The sequence below is a fragment of the Oncorhynchus masou genome, chromosome 9 (genome assembly GCF_036934945.1).
Source record: "Oncorhynchus masou masou isolate Uvic2021 chromosome 9, UVic_Omas_1.1, whole genome shotgun sequence".
NCBI classification, from domain to species: Eukaryota; Metazoa; Chordata; class Actinopteri; order Salmoniformes; family Salmonidae; genus Oncorhynchus; species Oncorhynchus masou.
In genome coordinates, this window is record NC_088220.1 from 18082115 (window position 1) to 18105322 (window position 23208).

General features: G+C 41.8%; 1 protein-coding gene across 1 annotated transcript; it reads left to right on the forward strand.

The window, feature by feature from the left end:
* Nucleotides 1–204: 204 nt before the first annotated feature.
* Nucleotides 205–19402, forward strand: hprt1 (hypoxanthine phosphoribosyltransferase 1). The gene is made up of 9 exons (XM_064973358.1): nt 205–406; nt 2761–2867; nt 14310–14493; nt 15071–15136; nt 15829–15846; nt 15951–16033; nt 16263–16309; nt 18289–18365; nt 18453–19402. The coding sequence occupies exons 1-9, from the start codon at nt 380–382 to the stop codon at nt 18498–18500; spliced, it is 657 nt and encodes a 218-aa protein (XP_064829430.1). The 5' UTR covers nt 205–379; the 3' UTR covers nt 18501–19402.
* The last annotated feature ends 3806 nt before the right edge of the window (nt 19403–23208 follow it).

Sequence of the window (23208 nt, forward strand, 5' to 3'; positions counted from 1 at the left end):
CAACCTTCCGGTTACTAGTCCAACGCTCTAACCACTAGGCTACCCTGCCGCCCCGACGTTGCCATTTTCCATATTCATAGTGATGGGAATATCATGCAGTGCCCCGCATTGCGTTTAGTCTAGTCTACATGATTTCATGGCGATGACAGATTCTATCCAAAATGGGCGGTGCATCAGGATTTCCCCTCATTTGATTCGTTATTCAGTCCTACAACCAGCTCCGCACGTCCTGCAGAGGTTTTGCGGAAGATCTACTGTACGTAGGTTGCTAGGTGGTCTGCTGTTAAAAAGGTGAAACTCATTTTAGGTGACAGAGACGAGCAAAAACAAAAATCTTGTCGGAGAAAAAGCGGCTCGTGATCTAAACGACGATACGGACATGGCGTCAAGCAGCCCCTGTGTTGTGGTAAGTCTTGCAACGCTGATTCAAATGGTTGTTCGTTCATATTGCGAACTCAGCATGACTGCTATTTAGTGTCAAAGAGGAATGGGTCGTAACTACTTTTTTTAGCGGAAATACGCGCCATTCGCCCCGTAAATGTACATTTTCCGAATTATTACGATGTCCTTTATGTGTTCCTTTTTAATGCTTCAAACTTGTCATCGCACGCTCACCTTAAATCACTCATGTTCATCTCAACAACAAAAATAGCTGTCTAGCTACATAACTAAACGCGGCCTGGGGCATCGCACGCGTGCTAACACACATGGCACATGTTATACTCACCATACTACTAATCTTGATTCATACAGTAGGACGAATATACGGATACATATTCAATTGACCAATAATAGCACTAGAGTAGTTTTCTGTAAAATACGAACAAAATGCAAGTTATATAATCTAACTTCGAAACGAATATATATGCATGCCATATATGTTATTGCTTGTCTCTCCAACCAATACATGTTTTTTGGTTCAGTCCTGTCACCCAGAATAGTTTATTTTTGGAAAACCACAGCCTACAGGCTTTTGGGGATTACTGCTGTACTGCAACCAGCATATGATGTCCTCATTTTACTGGTATGCATTTCACCATTATATTTCACAATATATTTCACCATATATTTACAGAAGTACAAGAAGATGTAAATTGCAGAAGAACACATTTAGCTTTTGTAGCCATTTCCAACAGAATAACACATTTGATTGCCTATGTCAGTATAGCATTTCATTTTACTATCAAACTTGTTATCGATTGATGACACAGACAACATGCTGAATGCAGCAGATTTTGCAGACATGGCTTGGAGAGTCAGTTAGTCTGTAGGAGAAATTGGAGAAACTGCAGTGTTACATTCACCCCTACTGCTGATAAGTTGGCCCTTGTTTAAAAGAGATAGGTAAGAGAGGGCCACTGCGGGGAGGAAAGCCTCACTCCATCTTTAGATAGGAATTATTGTATCATAACAACACACATTGCTTTCACAAGGTTACAAAGTACATTTCTCTACACTAGTACAAGCTTACATTCAGGTCAACTTATGATTCATAGCTTGGTTGTAATGTCGTCTTTTGAAGGGCTCTTTTTGATTTAGTAATGACTCGATTGCACATTTGTGACTATAGTGCTACATAGTACGATGTGATGTGCTGTTGGTGGAGCTATAAGACAGCTTGAGGGAACTGTTCTCCTGCTCTCCCACCAGCTGAGCCCAGTACAGCAGCACCTGTAGTAGACAGCAGGTGGGAGGAAGACTGCTGTAGGATCTGTAGTCCCCAGACAACTGCCTAGTACCTGCATGGCTCATTATCAGTCCTCATTTCTCTGCACGTGAACGTCATCTGTTCTGAGCCAAATCACATGAGTACATAGGAATATATTTCAGTTGGACTGGCATGGGAAGGAGAACACACAGTTGTCCCAGGTCAGAAAATGTGAGGACATGTCTCATAGGATTATCCACAGTCCATGTAGCTTCGGCCTACATGTAACTACATTGTTATAAGTAACCCTTTTATATGGTCATACAGAGTGTGTAAATGTCAGCCAGGGGCCAGGGCAGGCAAGAGACCCGTGATCACACCCCAATCCCAGGGCACCTCTGGGCCTGGTCTGGTGGCCACTCTGCTGTCACATGACTCTGATGAAGCTCTCTGTGCATCCCAAATGGCACCCTATTCCATATAAAAGTACTGCACTATATAGGGAATAGGGTGCCATTTGGGACACACATCCCACTCTCTGGATTCAAGTGCAGGGCTGTTGACCTCTCAGTAGGAAATTAGATTTGAAAACATATGGGGTATATCGCTTCCAGAATTAGTATGGCATCTCTGAAAAGAGGCAGTGTTTATATAAATTGAGATACTTCTTCGCAGAGTAATCTTGTATTAGTTCAAAGTCGATGCCAAGGACAAACAGTGGAGTCTTTAATAGAAGCTGGAGGGGTGTGTTAGATGACTGCATGATTGGAGTGGACTGATTCCTCCTTCCAAGAATTGGGGCTGGCAATGTGCGTTTTGCTCTCACCTGCCTCGGTCAATATTGAGTGGAGTCTGCAGCTGCAGCAGCAAGTGTGGCAGTGATTTGCTCTGCCAGAAGTCAGTTGCACCAGTGATACCAGACAGAGGGGAGGGTGCATTGTGATAGTTGTAAAGTGAACAACCTTTAGTGTCTTCACCTCTATTCCCACTGCCTCCCGTTTAGATAACACCCATGTGCTTTCTTTAACCCTTTCCCTGCTTCGTCATAGCAGTTCCACATCACAAGCATGGTATTGATCAGGTAGATTGTCAGCATGTGATCTGTGTTCCAGATCAGCGATGATGAGCAGGGATATGACCTGGACCTCTTCTGCATCCCAAAGCACTACGCTGATGACCTAGACCGGGTCTACATCCCACATGGACTCATCCTTGACAGGTAGGTTGTTACTAGCAGTGTGGTCTTAATAAATCCTCTACAGGATCGGTGGGTCCCCCGCGGGATGGTTGAGCTAATGTGATTAGCATGAGGTTGTAAGTAACAAGAACATTTCCCAGGATGTAGACATATCTGATATTGGCATATTGGCAGTCTTGACACCACAAAATTTTGAACATAAATGCAATGGTTCATTGGATCAATATAAAACTTTGCACATACACTGCTGCCACCTAGTGGCCAAAATCTAAATTGCGCCTTTGGCTGGAATAATACATTATGGCCTTAATCTTGCATTTCAAAGATGATGGTTGTTAGGTTCTTATTTTTCAGAGTAAATAACCCACGGACACTAGAGAAGCATTAACTAAGTTTAATTCTATCCCAAAGGTTCTGTACAGCTGTAATCAGACCGCAAAACGTTTCTCACATCACAGTTATATACATCCCACTTAAGACACTCCCCTTTCTGTCCAATCCTTACATTTTTTGGCTCTACAGGAAGCTAATAAAGAGGGTAACAGGATTCCGAACATTTATTACTCTCTTAAGAGAATCTGTCCTCACGTCCTGACCTCAACCCCTCTTTCATCTAATACACAGATGTCCATCTGTCTTTCCTCAGAGACATAAAACCCAGTCTCTTTCATTTCCTATCATTCATTTACTATCTCAATGATCAAAGTTTAGCCGATTCTAACAGTCCTTCCTCTTGAACAACAGCGTCCTAATGTTCACTTTACATAAACTTGGAAATTGCTTAAATGGACAAACAATAATAACATGAATAGAAAAAAACTAACATGATTATAAAACATGAATTAAACAAACATTCACCGCAAGGTGTACAAAATCAGAGACTTATGGCCTTCTGAACTATGGTCACACAACAAAATGCCATTCCAGCTGAATCTGCGGTCTCCTTCAATGGCAGATGGAGCAGGTTTTAGTTTCTCCACTTTCCCCTTCTGTTCCTAAGGGAGTGATAGCACAACTTGGAAAGCAAAAAAACCCAACGTAAAACATAACAGTATTAACAATGTGATAAGCTATGCATGTTTATATATGCATGAAAGCCAAAGTCTGAATTCCCACTCTCTCTTCACCTGACTCTATGCCTCCAGGATAATTTCCTGCTGGGTTCCACAAAAATGAAAGCTCTAAAAAGCTTCCTCATGCTTTCACCCAGTCTTCCCCTTCAGGCCCCAGGTTCTGAGAGGTGTTCCCAAGTCATGTCATTTTCACTTTGTTCCCCATCTTCTCCATTTCACCTGATAGGCACCAACACCTGATATGCAAGTGTCTATCCCTAATCCATGTTCCATCCTCTTGAGGTAACTCAGCACTGTATCTGCTTTCAAATCAATGCCTTCAACATTTTGTTCACAGTACCCCTCTATCCCCTCCTCTATCATATGATGCATTAACCCATAAAGCAGCTAAACCCCAATCCAACTTTGATGTTTATAGTAGTTCCCAGACCCAACCATCTGTATGTCTTACAGTGGAATCTAGTCTCTCTCTCGCTCCGCTTCCTGTGTCATGGTGTCTTCACTCACCCATTATGCAGTTGGATCTCAATTCACATGAAAACTATGCACCCCCCACGGAGAGACATGACGATCTTAACCACTGCAGGTACTGTACGGAGTAGAGGTCGACCGATTATGATTTTTTTCAATGCCGATACCGATTATTGGAGGACCAAAAAAGCCAATACCGATTTAAAAAAAAAATATAAAAAAATGTTAACAATGACAATTACAACAATACTGAATTAACACTTATTTTAACTTAATATAAAACCTCAAAAATCAATTTAGCCTCAAATAAATAATGAAACCTGTTCAATTTGGTTTAAATAATGCAAAAACAAAGTGTTGGAGAAGAAAGTAAAAGTGCAATATGTGCCATGTAAGAAAGCTAACATTTAATTTCCTTGCTCAGAACATGAGAACATATGAAAGTTGGTGGTTCCTTTTAACATGAGACTTCAATATTCCAAGGTAAGAGGTTTTAGGTTGTCATTAATATAGTATTTATAGGACTATTTCTCTCTATACCATTTGTATTTCATATACCTTTGACTATTGGATGTTCTTATAGGCACTATAGTATTGCCAGTGTAACAGTATAGCTTCCGTCCCCCTCCTCGACCCTACCTGGGCTCGAACCAGGAACACATTGACAACAGCCACACTCGAAGCATCGTTACCCATCGCTCCACAAAAGCCACTCCACAAAAGCTAAAAGCGAGTGACGTTTGAAACAGTATTAGCGCACACCCAGCTAACTAGCTAGCCATTTCACATTAGTTACACCAGCCATTAGGCTGATAGGCTTGAAGTCATAAACAGCGCTGCGCTTGCGAAGAGCTGCTGGCAGAACGCATGAAAGTGCTTTTTGAATGAATGATTACGGGCCTGCTGCTGCTCAGTCAGACTGCTCTATCAAATCAGACTTAATTATAACATAATAACACACAGAAATAAGAGCCGTTGGTCATTAATATGATCGAATCCGGAAACTATCATTTCGAAAACAAATAGTTTATTATTTCAGTGAAATACGGAACCGTTCTGTATTTTATCTAATGGGTGGCATCCCTAAGTCTAAATATTCTTGTTACATTGCACAACCTTCAATGTATGTCATAATTACGTAAAATTCTGGCAAATTAGTTTGCAATGAGCCAGGCAGCCCAAACTGTTGCATATACCCTGACTCTGCATGCAATGAACGCAAGAGAAATGACACAATTTCACCTGGTTAATATTGCCTGCTAAACTGGATTAGTAGTTATAACTAGTGATTGATTGTTTTTTATAAGATAAGTTTAATGCTAGCTAGCAATTTACCTTGGCTTCTACTGCATTCGCGTAATAGGCAGGCTACTCTTGGAGTGCAATGGTTAGAGCGTTGGACTAGTTTACTGTGCGGTTGCAAGATTGAAACCCCTGAGCTGACCAGGTGAAAATCTGTCGTTTTCCCCTGAACAAGGCAGTTAACCCACAGTTCCTAGACCGTCATTGAAAATAAGAATGTGTTCTTAACTGACTTGCCCATTTTAAATAAAAGGTATAAAAAAATAAAGTTTTTTTTTTTTTTTATTAATCGGAAATCGGCGCCCAAAAATACAGATTTCCGATTGTTATGAAAACTTGAAATCGGCCCTAATTAATCGGCCATTCCGATTAATCGGTCGACCTCTAGTATGGAGTAGTGTCTCTCAAACCAATGCTGTTTCAACACCCCGCCTGGTGTCTCTTAATGTACATTCAATCTCCAGAATTGAGCCCGTGCCCTTGGTTATATCGCTGCTTCCACCTGAGGATATGCACACTGCAACACATGGTTTATTTCCTGAGAACATACTTGATATTTGAATAACCGCATCCCCTGTCCTCCCATCGGACACCAGTTACCAGTAACCAATCCATGTGACATGAGTCATCATAAACTGATATCCCAACACTGCTACTAAAGTAACCATTGCTACTTCCAACATGGCCCATGACTATAGTCTCACAATACCCCTCATTTGCACAGTATTCCCATTCCATGCTATCAATATAGCATTCCACGCTTCTACTACTGCTCCTGTTACTGTCCCTATAGGGACTGCTGTGAGAATAGCTATTGCTTGGTATTTGTCTCCTGCTCTCCTATTGTCTTTGTGTTTTACTGATAAGTCTAGGACTGAACGTTTTAGATACCCCCGACCTGTTTCCCAGTTTATCCCTTGGTCTCTAGCCACCAACATCTCCACTGACCTCCTGTATTCTGCTACAGTTGGTACCTGCGGATAAAACATCCCTGTGCTCAAGTTAGGTACACATCTCTCATCCCAAGGCCGATCTACCCCCCACCCGTTTGTAAACACCTTTGTTAACGTGTAGACTCTGGGCCCCAACAGTTGATAAGTAGCCACCTTCTGACACTTACCATTTACTGTGGTTCGGTCCCAATCTACTGGGAGGTATGTCAAATGTTTACCATCTGTCAGAAATGGGGGCGTTCCAACCGTACAAAAACTCTTGAGTCACATGTCTCTTATCACAGCAAATGTTCCTTCTGGCGATGTGGCCTCTTGTATACAGGGATCTGTAGCTAGTCCTTCTGGCGGCGTGGCCTCCTGTATACAGGGATCAGTTGCTATTTTAAGTTGTATGCCTTCTCTGACAAACTCATTACTGAAAGTTGACAAAAGTGTCTGAAATGACCAACACTAGCTCTGCTACTTTCACCATGATCTGGGTATGTGTAACGTTCAATTAAATCCCCATATTGTGTACAGTTAGCTCTATCTCCTGTAACAATATTCAGTCTCTGGGAATGATACTTCTCTATCATTACATCTAACCCATAACACACGATACTTCTAATGCATTTTCTACAGTTATAAACCTACTAACACATTCTCACATCAGTTTGTCAATACACATCATTCCCTCCTCTGGAACAAAGAACACCCTCATGTTCCACCAAACCTAAAAACATATTGACTTGAAAAGAAAAGAGAAACGAAGTACATGTTTAATAACTTAGCACCACTCATTGATGCGATGTAACATTAAAAACTCTTTATACAGGGTAAAAAAAAAAGTAAAAAACCTTTAATGTTCGTCCCAAGCTATCATCCAGTCAGTCTCCCAAACAAACCACCTCCCCTCAAGATGACACTTAGAGATAAGTTTCTGGAGACTCTCGGCCACATAAATGTTAGCAGCGCATCCACCCCTCATCGTGCTTCAGCAATTCTCTCGCTGCATCCCAATCACAACTAAAACATTTTATAAATTATCCAACCCAAATGTAGAATGACTGACCTCAGTTCTTACTTGGAGTCCAGGGCTCAAATTCCAGTTTGCCAACTTAGCACAGATCATCCCATTTATAAACCACCTTTTATTGCCGGTCATAACTCTTCTCATTACAGCCCCCTCTTTTCCCTGTTTTCCTGTCATGGGTGGCCTGGTAAAGAAAGATCAGTATCTCAATGCATTTTCAGTTTAAATAGTTAGCAGGGCGTATACCCCCCTGTCCTTCACCCGGCACTTATCATTCTAACGTGTCTTCTTCAGATATCGTTTACAGTTCATTTCCCCAACAGCACATGTAACTTTTGCCTGTCACATTTCATGGCCCTTGATAATGTCCCGATGTTAATAACCAAGTAGATACTTCCGTTTCTCCCACCTGAGCTTGTGCTCACTCCACAAGCTCTCTCAGCACTCCAGCCCTGGTCTCACTCCACAAGCTCTCAGCACTCCAGCCCTGGTCTCACTCCACAAGCTCTCTCAGCACTCCAGCCCTGGTCTCACTCCACAAGCTCTCTCAGCACTCCAGCCCTGGTCTCACTCCACAAGCTCTCAGCACTCCAGCCCTGGTCTCACTCCACAAGCTCTCTCAGCACTCCAGCCCTGGTCTCACTCCACAAGCTCTCTCAGCACCCCAGCCCTGGTCTCACTCCACAAGCTCTCTCAGCACTCCAGCCCTGGTCTCACTCCACAAGCTCTCTCAGCACTCCAGCCCTGGTCTCACTCCACAAGCTCTCTCAGCACTCCAGCCCTGGTCTCACTCCACAAGCTCTCTCAGCACCCCGGCCCTGGTCTCACTCCACAAGCTCTCTCAGCACCCCAACCCTGGTCTCACTCCACAAGCTCTCTCAGCACCCCAACCCTGGTCTCACTCCACAAGCTCTCTCAGCACCCCGGCCCTGGCCTCACTCCAAAAGCTCAGCACCCCGGCCCTGGTCTCACTCCACAAGCTCTCTCAGCACTCCAGCCCTGGTCTCACTCCACAAGCTCTCTCAGCACTCCAGCCCTGGTCTCACTCCACAAGCTCTCTCAGCACCCCAGCCCTGGTCTCACTCCAAAGCTCTCTCAGCACTCCAGCCCTGGTCTCACTCCACAAGCTCTCTCAGCGCCCCTGGTCTCACTCCCAAGCTCTCTCAGCACCCCGGCCCTGGTCTCACTCCACAAGCTCTCTCAGCACCCCGGCCCTGGTCTCACTCCACAAGCTCTCTCAGCACCCCAACCCTGGTCTCACTCCACAAGCTCTCTCAGCACCCCAGCCCTGGTCTCACTCCACAAGCTCTCTCAGCACCCCGGCCCTGGTCTCACTCCACAAGCTCTCTCAGCACTCCAGCCCTGGTCTCACTCCACAAGCTCTCTCAGCACCCCGGCCCTGGTCTCACTCCACAAGCTCTCTCAGCACCCCAACCCTGGTCTCACTCCACAAGCTCTCTCAGCACCCCAACCCTGGTCTCACTCCACAAGCTCTCTCAGCACCCCGGCCCTGGCCTCACTCCAAAAGCTCTCAGCACCCCGGCCCTGGTCTCACTCCACAAGCTCTCTCAGCACTCCAGCCCTGGTCTCACTCCACAAGCTCTCTCAGCACTCCAGCCCTGGTCTCACTCCACAAGCTCTCTCAGCACCCCAGCCCTGGTCTCACTCCAAAAGCTCTCTCAGCACTCCAGCCCTGGTCTCACTCCACAAGCTCTCTCAGCGCCCTGGTCTCACTCCACAAGCTCTCTCAGCACCCCGGCCCTGGTCTCACTCCACAAGCTCTCTCAGCACCCCGGCCCTGGTCTCACTCCACAAGCTCTCTCAGCACCCCAACCCTGGTCTCATTTCTCAGCACCCCAGCCCTGGTCTCATCTCTCAGCACCCCGGCCCTGGTCTCAACAAGCTCTCTCAGCACTCCAGCCCTGGTCTCACTCCATCTTCCATGGTCTCATCCAAAGCTCTCAGCACCCCAACCCTGGTCTCACTCCACAAGCTCTCTCAGCACCCCAACCCTGGTCTCACTCCACAAGCTCTCTCAGCACCCCGGCCCTGGCCTCACTCCAAAAGCTTCAGCACCCCGGCCCTGGTCTCACTCCACAAGCTCTGTCAGCACTCCAGCCCTGGTCTCACTCCACAAGCTCTCTCAGCACTCCAGCCCTGGTCTCACTCCACAAGCTCTCTCAGCACCCCAGCCCTGGTCTCACTCCAAAAGCTCTCTCAGCACCCCAGCCCAGGTCTCACTCCACAAGCTCTCTCAGCGCCCTGGTCTCACTCCACAAGCTCTAGCACCCCGGCCCTGGTCTCACTCCACAAGCTCTCTCAGCACCCCGGCCCTGGTCTCAACAAGCTCTCTCAGCACCCCAACCCTGGTCTCACTCCACAAGCTCTCTCAGCACCCCAGCCCTGGTCTCACTCCACAAGCTCTCTCAGCACTCCGGCCCTGGCCTCACTCCAAAAGCTCTCTCAGCACCCCGGCCCTGGTCTCACTCCACAAGCTCTCTCAGCACCCCGGCCCTGGTCTCACTCCACAAGCTCTCTCAGCACCCCGGCCCTGGTCTCACTCCACAAGCTCTCTCAGCACCCCAACCCTGGTCTCACTCCACAAGCTCTCTCAGCACCCCAGCCCTGGTTTTGGCTCTGACTCAGATAGGAGTGGTAAAAGTCACTGTCTCTCATAGCACACCTTCGTCGCTCTTTCTTCAGCCGGTTAGGGAGGGTTTTGAGGTTCACACACACTGTCTACGGTCAAATTATTTCTACCATGCATTGAAACACGATCTGACCTCATCTTCCATGATAACCTCAAAAAAGCACAGATCATAACAACAGTTAAGTTCATTACATTTCTGTTTCAGGAAACTAGACAAACATTGACTCTCTGACGAATTATGACATTAAACTTTTCTTAATAACATCTCTACGACAAATGTCAAAAAGCATAACATAATGTTACTGCTGAAAAAAACATGTTCTAAGTTACCAGATCATGAAGATAGCAATACATATCACAGTCTATTTGAAGTTACTGTCATCCCTTATTAACATATATGTTCCTTTCTACATGCAGCCTGAACACAGTACCACTGTATAAGTACCCTAAAAACCAGGACCACTTTCTATATGCAGCCTGAACACAGTACCACTGTATAAGTACCCTAAAAACCAGGACCACTTTCTATATGCAGCCTGAACACAGTACCACTGTATAAGTACCCTAAAAACCAGGACCACTTTCTATATGCAGCCTGAACACAGTACCACTGTATAAGTACCCTAAAAACCAGGACCACTTTCTATATGCAGCCTGAACACAGTACCTCTGTATAAGTACCCTAAAAACCAGGACCTCAGGGAACTAGTCATTTACCCCTTTCAAATACGTGATCAAAAAAACACATGTTAAATCAAAAATAAACTATTTAGAATTACAACTCTTTATAACTCCCTACAAAAATAATAATAATCTCCTAAAGTAATGGTACAATTTGGATAGAGAATGGTGTTTCTCATGAATTTTATAATGAAACCCTCCTGTCTATTTAATTCCTAATGAAGTTGATCATTCTTCATTAGGAATTTTTTATATTCCGGGCTGTCGTCACCATTAAAATGTTTCCTCTCCCTTTCTTTCCCTGTCCTTCGGAAACCATTTAAATACCTATTCCAAACATTTCATCCTCCTGCAAACTCATTTTAACTGAATTGAAAAGACTCCTTCAAATAAATCCCACTCCACGGCGATAGTATCTCTCCGAGTCTAATGATTCATGGGTCTCCTTTTCCTCGTGATTCTCCATATCCATCATACCATATCAAAAAATGTAAAGTTCATTTTAGGTTTGGTACCCCTATGCTACCTACGCGTGACCCTTCCACCTTTTCGTCCATTCTAGAATCCCATTCCAGAATAAGACGACATCAAACGTAAATGTATTTAAAAATAAAACCACATAGAATGTCTAATGATTTAGACAAATCCTAAGGCCTTCTGCATTTGCAATGAGTGTTTGGTCATATAATTTAAGTGTTACCTTTAGAATCCATTCCCTTGGCATTTCGCCTAGAATCTTCAACCCAAAATACGTTTTCTTGTGGCAAATTTAGCCAATGTCTCGTCGTAAGGAATCCGCAAAATATATACATGTGGTTCCATAACACTTTCTCTCACCAAGGCAGCCGCCTCAGCCATTTTGTCTGCTTTACCATTACCTATGGCGATTTTATCTGTACGACTTGTATGAGCTTCACATTTCACCACTGCTAATTTACTGGTTAACTGACATTATTCTAATACATCTACCTCCAGACCATTTTTATTGGTGTTCCTGTCGCTGCTAACATGTCCCGTGGTGACCACAATGTACCCAAATCATGAATTTCTCCAAATGCTTACCACACACAGCGCACTCTACTCTATTCCCTTCTTTGTTCATGTAACTAGAGCCATCTGGATACTATACTTTTCCTGATTCCAATTCTGTCTCTTGCAAATCAGGCCTAGGTTTTGGAGTAATCTGAAGCGATTCACCCTCCCCAGGCAACGGCATTAACAACGCAGGATTCAAAGCACCAATCTTATGAAATTGTTAAATGGGGAAAATCTACGTTAACTACCATCTTGCACTAGTAACATGTTGTGCTTTGTCATACCAATGTGGTGCGGTCTCGCATGAGTTTCTTCGTCTTTTGACGCTAATAACAAATCCTTCACGTATTGTACCAACATAGAACATACAATTGACACCCTTTTAACGATTGTTTCAATGTAAAATGATACCACGTGGGACTCTTTGTAAATCCCATCGGTACTCTACTAAAAGTTAGGTAAAACGTGATCTAATACGTCTTCCATCACATAGAAACTGTAATCTCTATAAACCACTTGTCACGGTCGTCCTCCTCATCTGAAGAGGAGAGACGAGAAGGATCGGAGGACCAAAATGCGGCATGATATGTGTTCATGTTGAATGTTTTAATTAAAGAAAGAACTGAACACAGAAACACTATACAAAAAGCCAGTAAACAAAATAACAACCGTGAAGCTAATGCGAGCTGCACTGAAACAAGCCATCAACATAGACAATCACCCACAAACAAACAGTGCAACCCAGGCTACCTAAGTATGATTCTCAATCAGAGACAACTAATGGCACCTGCCTCTGATTGAGAACCATACTTGGCCGAAACACAGAAATCCCAAATCATAGAAAATCAAACATAGACTGCCCACCCAACTCACGCCCTGACCATACTAAATAAATACAAAACAAAGGAAATAAAGGTCAGAACGTGACACCACTTATTAATCGAACAGAAACTATAAGCCGCTAGGGGAAAGTTCCATTCTTATATACTTATAAGTATACTTATAAGGACTTATATAATTAAACTCAGGCTCTCCAGGTCCATATCCCATAATTAGTTCAGCCAACGATTCTCATCTCCCCAAAATGAGTGGAAACAGATCTAGGAACTAGCCTACCTTGTTTGTTGTGCCGGCTCCTGTTCCACTGATGTGGACTCTATGGTTTGATTACAAACCATGGTGAACCCTGCTCGCAACACCCTCTGTTAGGTTCTTATTTTTCAGAGTAAATAACCCACGGACACTAGAGAAGCTTTAACTGAGATGAATTCTATCCCAAAGGTTCTGTACAGCTGTAATCAGGCCGCAAAACGTTTCTCACATCACAGTTATATACATCCCACTTAAGACACTCCCCTTTCTCTCCAATCCTTACATTTTTTGGCTCTACAGGAAGCTAATAAAGAGGGTAACAGGATTCCGAACATTTATTACTCTCTTAAGAGAATCTGTCCTCACGTCCTGACCTCAACCCCTTTTTCATCTAATACACAGATGTCCATCTGTCTTTCCTCAGAGACATAAAACCCAGTCTCTTTCATTTCCTATCTCAATGATCAAAGTTTAGCCGATTCCAACATGGTACAAAAAAAAATCAAATACGCTTGTTTTTTTCTTTGTATTATCTTTTACCAGATCAAATGTGTTATATTCTCCTACATTAATTTCAAATTTCCACAAACTTCAAAGTGTTTATTTTCAAATGGTATCAAGAATATGCATATCCTTGCTTCAGGTCCAGATGTACAGCCCGTTAGATTTGGGTATGTCATTTTAGTCGAAATTGGGGGGGAAAAGGGGCAGATCCATAGATGTTGCAATGAAAGAACATGTCAACTAAGCTTCAATTGCAATACATATTCAAGCTGGTCATTTTTTAATGTTAATTATTTTACTACTATGTTAGTTGTTTTAATCATTCAGCCTATGTTACTTGTTTACACAAGGATTTAGATTTAGAGCCACAAACTTTTTTATAATCAAATGAATTAACTGATCACATCCACGTGAGGCTGGCAGTTCAGTTTAGTTGCGAAAGGGTTCTTCAGCTGTCCCCATAGGATAACTATTTTTGGTTCCAGGCAGAACTCTTCTAGGTTTCATGTAGAACCCTCTGTGTAAAGGGTTCTACCTGGAACCTAAAAGGGTTATTCCATTGAGACAGTTGAAGAACCCTTATAGTTTCTAGATAGCACCTTTTTTTCTAAGAGTGTAGCCCCTTATTCAAACAGACATAGGAAACAGGAACCAGTGCTGACTGACCACCCTCTCTCTCCGTGTCTACAGGACAGAGAGGCTAGCCAGGGAGATTATGAAGGACATGGGGGGGCACCATATCGTGGCCCTCTGCGTGCTCAAGGGGGGTTACAAGTTCTTTGCAGACCTGTTGGACTACATCAAGGCCCTAAACCGTAACAGCGACCGCTCCATTCCTATGACAGTGGACTTCATCCGCCTCAAGAGCTACTGCGTACGGCTCACTCTTCGCTCTATTCTTCAAATATGTGTCCCAAATGGCACCATATTCCCTTTTAAGTGCACACTCTGCAGGGGCCCTGGTCAAAAGTAGTCACAAGTAGTGCACTATAAAGGGAATAGGAGCCATTTGGAATGTAGTTCATGAGTTATTACTATTTTATTATAGATGTTAGAAGTATTTAGTTTTTATGTTATTGTTATTTAATTTATTTATTACAGGCATTGCCAAAAACGGCATAATGGAGAGAACATAATATTTTATTCAGTCCATTGGTTTCACAATTGCACCTAAGCTTTCATTTGACCTTTGAGCCAAATGTCAACATGCACTACCTTAATCTCTTGCACTACCTTAAACTTGTTTTGACTGACAATCAACTAGGCTTGTATCCACAATAAATGCTAACTTGGTAAATGCTTACTTGGTAAATACTAAGACTGGCTGCTATTAGTACTACATTTCCATTATTTCCATCTGGAAATGCTAGATACTAGAGATGTCAATAACAGCAGACCTGTCTGGACAAAGTCCCTATCCCTGTTCACCTGTTTATTACATGTCTACACAGAATGACCAATCTACAGGTGAAATCAAAGTCATTGGAGGGGATGACCTGTCTACACTGACAGGGAAGGTAAAGAAACCTTTTCAACTGACCTTTTCTATAGATCCGTCTGTCAAACATGGGATCATTCCTCAGTTATCTAGTTTAGCCTCCACTGTTTGCAGTCAGACAAATGTGTAACCTTCTTAAAGGGAAAATTCACCCATTTTTACATGTGGCCTTATTTTTACTCTTCCTGTGCTTGTAGTCACTCCCCCCAATTTTTTTTTTTTTTTTTTTTTTTGGGGGGGGGGGGTTTGTTTCTTTACAGAGAAAGTTGGTTGACACCTTTTGCTGAGTCATTAGTTGCCACAGACTACAATGCATTATGAAAATGGGTCTAAAGCATGTTAGAAATGCTCCAAAACAACTCATATTACATCAGAATCCCATGACTCAGCTAAATGTGTTTACCAATTTTCTCTTTAACGAAACAAAAATACAAACTTGAGGATCAACTATAAGCATAGAAAGTGAAAAATAAGTCCACGTGTAAAAAATATATATATATATATTTTTTTACTTTGACAAAAGTTTTGAAGGGGTTCTCATGCAGTCTAAAGTACAAGAAGGAATAACTATAATGGCTGCAGGGTTCAACAGGATACATCCCAGGTCACATTTCTAAATGGGTTCTGGAGTAGCTTTTATATTTGATATAGGCTAACAGTTACACTCTGTCGTCTCTGCCTCTTATTTTTAATTGTTGTGTTTTTACACAGAATGTCCTGATTGTGGAGGTATGTTATGACTACTTCTTCCTCATAGTTAAGTTTTAAACCTTTTGCTATGTCAGCATTATAGACATTTGGCAGTGACTCCCACTGTTTTGTCATATGTTTAGGACATTATTGACACAGGAAAGACCATGAAGACCTTGCTGCAACTTCTCAAACAGTACAACCCAAAAATGGTAAAAGTTGCAAGGTAAAGTAATCCCCAAGTCTCTATCTTACATAGCAGTGTTATAAAAAGTTAAATATTTGTCCATACATCTTTGATGTAAATGTAGAATCAAGCAAAGGTACCGTACAGTGCAACTTACTTCTGCTTACAGAGAAGTTATATGGAAACCTCCAACTGTCATGTTTTCCTTTGTATTTGAATTCTGTAACACCATCAGTCACATGACCAACTTCCTGGTTTGTGCTTTCAGTTTGTTGGTGAAGAGGACACCAAGGAGTGTTGGCTACACACCAGACTGTGAGTTCACTTCAACACTGCTAAATGGCTTCAGTGAATCATCTTAATCAATAGCCTGAGGCATTGTGCTGTCACACATACTATAATGAAGACCGATACAGGGCATCCAGAAAGTATTCAGACACCTTTTTTCACATTTTGTTACTTTACAGCCTTGTTTTAAAAGGGATTAAATACAAATGTAAAATGTTTCCTCAATCTACACACAATATCCCTTAATGACAAAGTCAAAACAGATTTTAGAAATGACCCTTTCCTATGAGACTAGAAATTGAGCTCTTGTGCACCCTGTTTCCATTGATCATCCTTGAGATGTTTCTACTACTTGATTGGAGTCCACCTGTGGTAAATTCTATTGATTGGATATGATTTGGAAAGGTACACAGCTGTCTATATAAGGTCCCACAGTTGACGGTGCATGTCAGCAAAAACCAAGCCATGAGGTCGAAGGAATTGTCTGAAGAGCTCTGAGACAGGATTGTGTCTGGGCACAGATCTGAGGAAGGGTACCAACATTTCTGTTGACCTTCTGCATTGAAGGTCCCCAAGAACACAGTGGCCTCCATCATTCTTAAATGGAAGAAGTTTGGAACCACCAAGACTCTTCCTAGAGCTGGCTGCCCGGCCAAACTGAACAATCGGGGAGAAGCGCCTTGGTCAGGGAGGTGACCAAGAACCCGATGGTCACTCTGACAGAGCTCCAGAGTTCCTCTGTAGACATCAGAGAACCTTCCAGAAGGACAATCATCTCTGCAGCACTTCACCAATCAGGCCTTTTTGGTCGAGGGGCCAGCCAAAGGAGTTTGCCAAAAGGCACCTCAAGGACTCTCAGACCATGAGAAACAAAATTCTCTGGTCTGATGAAACCAAGATTGAACTATTTGGCCTGATTGCCAAACGTCACATATGGAGGAAACCTGGCACCATCCCTACGGTGAAGCATTAGTGGTGACTGCATCATGCTGTGGGGATGTTTTTCAGTGGCAGGGACTGGGAGACTAGTCAGGCTCGAGGGAAATATGAACAGAGCAAAGTACAGCGAGATCCTTGATGAAAACCTGCTCAAGGTGGCTCAGGACCTCAGACTGGGGCCGAAGATTTACCATCCAGCAGGACAACGACCCTAGGCACACAGCCAACACAACGCAGGATGGGCTTCGGGACAAGTCTCTGAATGTCCTTGAGTGGCCAGCGAGAGCCCGGACTTGAACCCGATCAAACATCTCGAGTGACCTGAAAATAGCTGTGCAGCGACGCTCTCCATCCAACCTGACAGAGCTTTAGAGGGTCTGCAGAGAAGAATGGGAGAAACTCCCCAAATACAGGTGTGCCAAGCTTGTAGCGTCATACCCAAGAAGACTCAAGGCTATAATCACTGCCAAAGGTGCTTCAACAAAGTACTGAGTAAATGTGATATTTCTGTTTATTAAAAAAAAATTTTTTTTGCTAAAATGACCAAAAACCTGTTTTTGCTTTGTCATTATGGTATTGTGTGTAGATTTGAGGGTAAAAACAATTTAATCAATTTTAGAATAAGGCTGTAACATAACATGTAGAAAAAGTCAAGGAGTTTGAATACTTTCCGAATGCACTGTACCTAACCTTCTGATTAAATAGAGGTTCTAGGCCCATTTAAGGGAAATAGTCCAAGACATGTAAAAAAACAAAAAACAAGCCAAGTTTATTAAAGGAGTAGGTTTTAAGGTCAAACGACATACTAAGGGGGCAGAATGCACCCTTTCAGTTTGTTTTCCAACTCAGAGAAGTAGAACTACTTGGAAGCCTGTGCACTCAGACACCATAATGGGACAGAAACAACATTGTGATTACTATACAACTCTATGCTCTTTACTGAAAAAGACTAAAGGGTGCTTTTTATACCTTTCACATGTTCAACACCAAATTAGGGTCCCCCGAGAAACATGGACGAAAACTATAGTTCCACCTTGTCACACTTACTTCATTTGTTTATTTTCCAGTCATAGGATTTGAGGTTCCAGACAAATTTGTGGTGGGATATGCGCTAGACTACAACGAGTACTTCAGAGATTTAAATGTAAGTACTTTTTGAACAGATTTTCTCAGCTAGATAAACGATGTTGAGTAAAACGGTCTCATTGGTTCCTTTCTGTTTGTTTTCCAGCACATCTGTGTCATTAGTGAAACAGGGAAGGAAAAATACAAGGCCTGAAGAGGACAGCCCTTCCTCTAGTTGTCTATCATTCTTTTTTTTATGTTGCTTTAATTTGATATATCTGATTTATATATATTTTTGGTCAGGAAAATCAAATCAAGGGTGCAGCTCACTGGAAACTCTTGCTCACACACACACACACACACACACGTACGTACATGTTCTGCTCAGGGTCCCTGAGGTGTACACACACACTTACATTGCCCCTCAGATTTGCAAAGCCCCTCTCTCAACCTCCATGTGCTGTGCTGCACTCTAGAAACCACACACACTTTAAAGTGTCAAGATTGAACATTTCTGAGGTGTGACATTGCCTTGGACATATTGGTATGTGTGAGTCCATGTGCATGCTGTCATCGCTTTCAATAAATAGAACATTTGCTTGCCCTGTTAAAATGATCAATACCCAGAGTTTCTTTTTTTGTAGATTAGTAATTTATTGAGAAATATTCTGCTACGGTAGCAGGAATTAGAACAAACATTTAGTCATCATATTGTCAAAATTACTTCAGATTTAAATTATTTTCCATTTCACAAAACTTGATTTTAGCTTGACATTGATTTGAAAGTTTGTACGTCACTTGAAGACCAAATTCCTTTACTTATACATAATAGTTTCAGTGGTATGGACAAAGGAAGGAGCAGGTATCCTAATACATTACATATTTTTTTTCAACAAGTTTGCATAGTTTTCCCCCCAAAATGTAAGTGTTCTATCAGTAGTACAGTACTATAATATAAACTGCGAGTTTTGAACATGGTTCAATATTATGATCATTTATGCATATCTGCTTTTATAAATATGTATTTTAAGCTTCCATCTATTGTATGACAATGATTCATGCAATCACAATGTTTTTCTCTTTACCCTCCCAACCATTAAACTCTGCTCCATCCCCTCAGATGACTCCTGATTTCCCCCCAAAAGGTTTGCTTGTGGTACCAAATAATTAAGTTAAATATAAATGATTTTATTTAACTAGGCAAGTCAGTTAAGAACAAATTCTTATTTACAATGACCTACACTGGCCGAACCCGGACGACACTGGGCAATTGTGCGCTGCCCTGTAGGACTCCCAATCATAGCCGGTTGTGATACAGCCGTCACTGCTATCATAGAGGCGTTCTCCCCAATGTTGTCACTGGAAATCAACTGTCTTCTTCTGTGGAGTTGTGTCCGCAAAATCAAAACCTACAAGAGCAATATGTGCAGTGGTGGAAAAAGTCCCCAACTGTCATACGCGAGTCAAGATGCCTTCATAGAAATTTGAAAGTTACTCAGTAAAATACTACTTGAGTTAAAGTCTTAAAGTATTTGGTTTTAAATATACTTAAGTATCAAAAGTAAAAGTATGAAACATTTCTAATTCCTTTTATTAAGCAAATCCGAGAACAATCGTCTTGTTTTTTTAAATTTACGGATAGCCAGGGGCACACTCACTTACAAATACATTATTTTCTTAATGTAGTGAAGTAAAAGTTGTCAAAAATATAAATAGTTAAGTCGTTTCTTTGGGTATCTGTACTTAAGTAGTACTTTAAATAGTTTTTTTACTTAAGTACATTACACCACTGAAAGTCATCTAAACATGCTTTCACACTGGCAATGAAAATGTTCTTATAAATAGACAGTTCCACAGTTGAATTTTAAGAAAACATGTAATAATGGGTAATAAGTATCATGGGTTAGTTAAAAAGGGTAACTAATCATGGGTTAGTTAAAATGTTGATCCAGTATTAAATAATGCAGTTGTTCATTATAGTGTGAAACACAAAGCAGGCTGTTGTAGTAGGCAGGCCTGACTACAGCAGAACAGTAACACTGGATACCGGAATAAGGCCAACTCCAGTATTTACGTGCTGCTTCAGCCCAGCCAACAGTCTAGTCCTTTACTGCATTGGGGAGGTGTTGATCAAGTTTTCAATCATCAACATTGTGCTCTGTCCAGTACTGTAGTTCAAACAACTCAGCCAAGACACTATGCTCCAATACACTCAGAATAATACATTATTCAGACTCTTAATGTAATTAATGCCACTTAACTGATGCTTTTATCCAAAGCGACTTACAGTAGAGCGTGCATATATTTTCTTATGGGTGGCCCCAGTGGGAATCAATATGAGCCAACCCTGACTGGGGCCCACTGAACCACTGACTTCATTGTGAGATGAGAAGATAGACAGTGTCACGGTGCTGTAGCAGCAGCTCTTCATGGTCTGCATCTTTACTATCACTACAAACCATGACGTGCTGCTACGACAGCTGCCTGAAATATGGGCTCACTGGTTCAAAGGTAACTTTAACAAGATGAAGTGTACATAGTAAAATGTGTTGCATTAAATAGGAAGTTGGTTGGGATACCATCGAGGATCAACTGTTATGCAAAAGATATGGAAAGAGATTAATGTGATCTCCAGCCAGCTATTTTCACAGGAGATGACTTAACGTAGGCCCTGCTAGGTCAAGAGTACTCAAAGAAGCAAAATAATGTTTAGTAGTATGTATTGGAAGGCCTGTAAGTCTAGATATTTTTCATGAAAAATAAATGTATTCATCTCTGGTAAGAACAGTACATTTCCTGATATAAATGAATGGCGGTAAAAACATTGGGTAATAAAAAAGCATTGGGTATAGATAGCTCCTCCGGATGGACACGAGCAACAGCAGAGGCCCAGCCTCCTTTCCTTCTGCCTCCATAAGGTATGGTTAAAAAATTACATGTTTTCATCGATTGATCTAATAATGTGGCCATTTTGAGAAAATAAGGAAGGCAAGTATACATTATTAAAGTATTATTTGAAGTCCATTTGTCAAGGGCTCCTTACCTCCAGTAAATGCCTGTTGTTTACGTTTCCTAAACTCTAAACCTCCAGGGCACATAAAGGACTCCTTGACTTTGAATAGATTAAGTTGAGTTCGTGACAATTCCTGCCTTGTAAAAAAAAAAAGAGCAGTTAGACTACCCATATATGACAATGTTAAAATGCAGTACAAGAACAGCTGGCGAATATTGTGTCAAACTTTTAAATAATTGTTTAGAAAATGTGTATAATCTGAAAATAGCTTTTTAAAATTTGAATGAATAGTGAATTGAGCGTAAGCAACAACCGATGACGCATAACAGCAGCCTAGAACATGACGAAGCACACCCTTTGCAACATGTCCATTCTTATCACCCTTTTCTGTCAAAAGCAGTGGCCTGTGTCACAGTCATCCACTTGTACTAATACTGATTGATCATCACATACAATTGTAATAATAATATAGCTTTTTTAATCAATGTGGTTCTGCTTACTAGACTACATCTTTATGGCTTAAAGCAGTTCAACATGTGCACAAAATAGCCTATCCTTAAAAAGGCCCATCATTTCAACAAAATGTTATTGTTATGATAGGCTACTATTTATAATGTTAGGTAGGCTTATATGTGTTGTACTAATAGTCTATCAGCCTATTCAGATAATGTTTCCCCATCTTTTGAAAAAAAAAACGAACACATTTCGAAATGCAGTTATTTTCATGTTGTTGCAGGAATAGCATGCTCACTTTACGTGCATCGATGTAGCCAATTATCTTTTCAGCTAAAGTTTGTTATACGCAATAAAGTAGCCTAACCTTTTGCACGCTACGGGTAATTAAACAATGCCGTGTTCATCATAAACCAATCGATGCAGCGCCACTGACTTATGTCATGTGTGAAATAACGCATAATCAGCAAAAACCTCTACCTTATTATAAAGTCAGCGGCAATAATAAGACATTGCGCAAAATGGTGAAAGTCGTATATTACAAACTCAAAGTATATTTTAATCAATTAAGTTTATAGTAATTAAACCTCAGAATTTACTAAATTACTGAACGGGTTGAACAGATGTGAATATGAGAAAAATACACGAAAAATAATCCCCCAAAATATCCAAACTTACCTCCAACCCAATCGAAAATGGCGCCGAAACGTTAAAAAAAAAAGTCCTACATTTCATTGTATGCTCACCAGCAAGGCTGCAGTGACGGCTACATCATCCCCCATGGCGTAGTCGGGGGAGGAGAGCATTTCAGTCTGTCGTGGCACTTTTTTTAAATGTATTTTGTACGAAGAATAATGTTCAATAATAATGTTCATGATATCAAATAATTTTACTTTGCAGGAAAAATGTATAAGAGTCATGGAAGGCTATATCAATTCCCTGAAATAAAAAGCTATTATTTCTTTATGAATGAAGTACAGACAAATATAGCGCCACACCTACCTACAGAAACTATTTACTCCCCTACCACCACCACCAGCCTTGTGTAGGCCTAGTTTCAATCATTAGAATTAGTGGATCAACAAAACAGCACTTTTATTCACATACAAAATATGTGTTTGCGTTCAGCAATACATTTATTTTACTGGGCAAGTCAGTTAAGTTAATTCTTACTCTCAATGGCGACCTAGGAACAGCGGGTTAACTGCCTTGGTCAGGGGCAGAACGATCGATTTTTAGCTTGTCAGCTCAGGGATTCGATCTTGCAATTTTCCGGTTACTAGTCCAACGCTCTAAACGCTAGGCTACCTGCCGCTCCATTGACCCCGGTATATAGCGTCGTTATTTTGTGTTACTTTTCATTCTTTACTTTAGTATATTTGGTAAATAGTTTCTTAACTCTTGAACTGCATTGTTGATTAAGGGCATTTAAGTAAGCATTTCACGGTAAGGTCTA

Coding starts and splice junctions, on each gene's coding strand:
- hprt1 (XM_064973358.1), top strand. CDS start 380: ATGGCGTCAAGCAGCCCCTGTGTTGTG. Junction 2,868..14,309: donor CATGGACTCATCCTTGACAG/GTAGGTTGTTAC, acceptor CCGTGTCTACAG/GACAGAGAGGCTAGCCAGGG. Junction 16,310..18,288: donor TGTTGGCTACACACCAGACT/GTGAGTTCACTT, acceptor TTTATTTTCCAG/TCATAGGATTTGAGGTTCCA.